General features: G+C 39.1%; 1 protein-coding gene across 2 annotated transcripts in view; it reads right to left on the bottom strand.

The window, feature by feature from the left end:
* Positions 1-4,178, bottom strand: part of Tmbim6 (transmembrane BAX inhibitor motif containing 6) — a 23,160-nt gene that overhangs the window by 8,986 nt on the left and 9,996 nt on the right. For both annotated transcript variants that reach the window (XM_005411845.2, XM_013508467.1), the window contains exons 2-3: positions 2,459-2,546; positions 1,948-2,056 (exon numbers count right to left, since the gene is read on the bottom strand). In XM_005411845.2, coding sequence (XP_005411902.1) covers positions 1,948-2,056; positions 2,459-2,514 — 165 coding nt within the window. In that variant the 5' untranslated portion in view covers positions 2,515-2,546. The remainder of the gene's footprint in view (positions 1-1,947; positions 2,057-2,458; positions 2,547-4,178) is intronic.

Raw genomic sequence — 4,178 nt, 5'->3', positions numbered from 1 at the left:
GGCATGGTGGTGCACACCTGTAATCCTAGTACTTGGGAGGCTGAGGCAGGAGGACTGCTGTGAGTTTGAGGCCAGCCTGGACTACATAGTGACTTCAAGGCTCAGTCTGGACTACACAGCAAGACCTTCTCTCAAAGAAAAAAAAAAAAAGAAGAAAGTAAAAAGGAATCCAGATGTGTTATATACATGTACCAGCTTTGCATGATGAATATAATCATTATGTACTGCAAAAATGTATGGAAAAAACCATAGACATTACCAAAAAAAAAGGCAATCATCAAGGACAGACACAGACACTGAAGTTCCTGCCCTCCTTTATGTTTTTTTCTTTACTGTTTTGCTACCAGGAATTGAACCCAGAGCCTCTTGCTTCTGGACAGCGCTTAGCTGCTGAGCTACATCCTCAGCCTCCTGCCTTTCTTTGAAATAGGTTACAAAGTCACAGTGGAGAGTGAATTGGTTAATACTGAGTCATTGCTCCTGAAGGAAATATAAAGTTACTTTCCTGTAAGCCTCTAGTCACATTTTTGAAAAAGAAGATTAATACATACCCTTGTTTTATATGTGGTTCTGTTTAAGGATACCTTATTTGTCATAAATTGTTGATGGATATTGAACTCAGGGTGCTTACTTCAGCAGCATATATACTAATATTGAACTCAGGGCTTAACAGTACTATAGCTACACCTGAACAAAGCAACATAGTATTTTCTTCTCAAGATGTATCACAATTTTAGCACTAGACAGCTCTTTAACACTATGCTGTTCCCATTTCAAATAGCAAAATCACCCAAAAAGGATTCAAAAATAGGCTGGAGATGTAGCTCAGCAATAGGAACGGCATGCGAGGCCCTCAGTCCAATCTTCAGCACCAAACAGTAACTCCCCACAACCCAAAACACACAGTGGTAGCATTAATAGGTGGCAGCGACCCTCTGAAAGGGACACTTGATCACAGTATGAGAACTGAAACAAGGCAGTGTTCTTTCCTGGCCTCCACTAGGAACATGGCATTACGCGTAAATAAAAATTTTCACTACTCTGCAAAAAGTGCTGGGACTACTGATTTTGAAGTTACAAATTTCAGCAAGTAGGTGAGTTCCTAAATACAGCACAATGAATAAGGAAGATTACCTGTTTTACTTAAAAAAAAAAAAAAAAGAAACAACTCCCCCCGAAAAAGGAACCAAAAGGGCCAACCTTGTCTAGAACTCAAAAAATCAAAAGGAAGCCCTGTCCTTTGAGCATCTGGAGTAATTTTTCACACAACCCTTGCCAAGAGATGACTGAGCAGCAAAGTTCTCTGCAATGGCAAATGCTAATATAAACACATCCCTCTATGCTAAAAAGGACACTCTAAAAAAAGACAAGACTTGGTTACTGAGAACTCCAAATTTTTTGATTGTCCCTTCAAACTGTGCTTTCTATCCCTGCTGGCCAAACCCAAACACTCCCTCAACATAGGAAAACAGGCTGTTCAATAATCACAGAATAAAATGAGTCAACTCCATTAAGTTTCAATTCTGCTTTTTCTTTTTTTTTTTTTTTCAATTCTGCTTTTTCTGATAACTATACAATTAGTATTTTGTATCCAGGTACCCCACAGTCATTAAGGCAACAAAGGGAAGAACTTCAAAAAGGCTATCATGTATAAGAATCCCCTCACTCAAGCAATATCATGTTTCTACTTGGGAGTGGGGGCGTCTTGCATGTCACCAGCACGCTTTAGCGTCAAACTTAAGACATTATGTTTTCTATACTTAAAGGGGCACAGCAGCCAGAAAATGTAAATTGCTTTCCATGGCTTGATTTAATCTCCGACTGAGTTCAGATCTCTTAACTACTGATAAGAAGAAAGGTTACAAGATTGGATCATCCTACTGAGCTGATTTCTTCCTGATGAAATTTGTACCATGCAACATAACAACTACAGAAACCCATTCTTACCTGAATGAAATGAGTGACCACATGGACGTAGGCTCCAGCAGCTGCCAGAAACATACACAGGGCAAAACTGGCATAGACCTTCTTCAGGTGCTGCTGTGTTGAGGGAGTTCTAGGAAAGAATATTTGTAACATCTATTATTCCTAGACCAATCTCATCTCTAAACTAAGAATTATTTCCAATTTCCTAGGGGTAATATGTGAAAGTTGTATTACAACTTGAGATATTTTAAGTATATTATAATAAAAAAGAATGTTTTGAAAATTGTTTAAGAGAATCAAATGCTAGAAAAGGCCAAAGCCCAAATTTATGAATAATCAGTCCCCAAACATGAATAATTGACTTTTTGGTGATCACAAAACAACCCTTAGAATTTGGGTATTTTTATCAGGTCCTCTGGAATCTAGCCAAGTTCATTTGTTAATTTATACATATACAAATTAATAAACTATGAAAAGAAACCAGAAATGACAGAAAATGAGGTCAGGAATCAGTCAAATTTAAAACACTTACATATGAGAAAATTTTAGAAGGGCATCGAAGTTGATCTTCCGATCAAATATGTTCATGGTTCCAGAGTCTGTGGAACAGAGCCTCTGCTCTATAGAATTAAGAATAAAGAAAAGTTATTGTAAGGACACTATAACATGAAACAGTACAACTAACTTTCTTATAAAAAATAGCAACATACAAATTTGGAAAAATAAAAAGTTAATCTAAAATCTCACAGCCCTAACAACTATTTTCATTCTTATGTATGTGCTAGAATGTATTTACAACCATTTTAAAGATGACAAAGGGAAAAAACTGATCTTATTTCCACTCAATTTTTTCAGAAAGTAACTTGCCCTTTAAAAAATAGTAAGAGAATCAGACGTGGTGGCGCAGAAGGGTGGCTCAGTTTGAGAACAGTCTGTGCTGCATAGTGAATTGAGGGCCAGCCTGGATTACAGTGAGACCTTGCCTCAAAAATAAACAAAACCAAGAGACAAGACAAGCCACGCGAGGTGGCGCACGCCTGTAATCCCAGCACTTGGGAGGCTGAGGCAGGAGGATCGTTGAGAGTTTGAGACTAGCCTGGGCTACCAACTGAGCTCAAGGCCAGCCTGAACTGCATAGGGAGACCTTGTCTCAAAAAAGACAAATAAATAAATAAATAAATAAATGGTCTCTTATGAGCTCTACCCCAAGCCTCTAAGAAAATCTGTGATATTTTGCACTTCTTATTTTCCTTGTAAACTGTCAATCTCTTTATGCCACACATGTTTAGGATCTATACAACCACTGGCCAGTGCTTTGTTTCAAGTGACATCACAGTTGCTGCATAACTCATCAACAACATCTACTCCACATTAGGTTTGGCTGTACAAAATTTCCATCTCAGGCTTCTGTTTTACTGAGGTTTCCCTATCAATATTTCCATCATGGTGAAATGTTGACATTAGCAGTACCAGTTTGCTTTTCTTTGCCATAGATGAGACCAATGTTGTATCTTTCTGAAATCCAAAGATTGTACTATATAATTCTTGGTTTTGAACTGTAACATTTCATTTGGAATTTCTGCTTTGTTCCTGCACACAGTTCCTGTACTGGTCAACTTCATCAATTGGAAACTGGTGAACCAACTGTCAAATGTCACATTCCAATTAGTTTGGGAGAAGGGAGCAATAAGTCCGTTCACAACATCATTCAGTTTATTACTATATGAGTAAGGGCCAGGCGTGGTGGCGCACTCCTGTAATTCCAGCACTTGGGAGGCTGAGGCAGGAGGATCGTTGTGAGTTTGAGACCAGCCTGGGCTACAAAGTGACCTCAAGGCCAGCTTGAACTGCATAAGAGACTCTGTCTCAAAAAAGACAGAAAAAAAAATAAAATAGAAGATAGTAAGAAAACTGGGTGTGGTGGCACATGCCTGTAATCCCAGCAGTGGGGAGTTCTGTAGGAGTTGAGACCAGCCTGGGCTACAAAATGACCTCAAGGCCAGCCTGAAGCACAAAAGACAAAAACAAAAACAATAAAAGATAGTAAAAGGAATCTCAATTAGCAATCTAGTTAAAGGGACCCATAAAGCAATTTTATATGACTGTTTTAAAATGCTAAGAGAGGCCCGGCGTGGTGAAGAGCACCTGCACGCCTCTAATCCCAGCACTCGGGAGGCTGAGGCAGGAGGATCCTTGAGAGTTCCAGACCAGCCTGGGCCACAAAGTGAGCTCAAGACCAGCTTGAACTACAT

The sequence above is a fragment of the Chinchilla lanigera genome, unplaced genomic scaffold (genome assembly GCF_000276665.1).
Source record: "Chinchilla lanigera isolate Chin_1 unplaced genomic scaffold, ChiLan1.0 scaffold00146, whole genome shotgun sequence".
NCBI classification, from domain to species: Eukaryota; Metazoa; Chordata; class Mammalia; order Rodentia; family Chinchillidae; genus Chinchilla; species Chinchilla lanigera.
The sequence above is the reverse complement of the archived record's forward strand: the minus strand, read 5'-3'. Positions and strand labels throughout refer to the sequence as shown.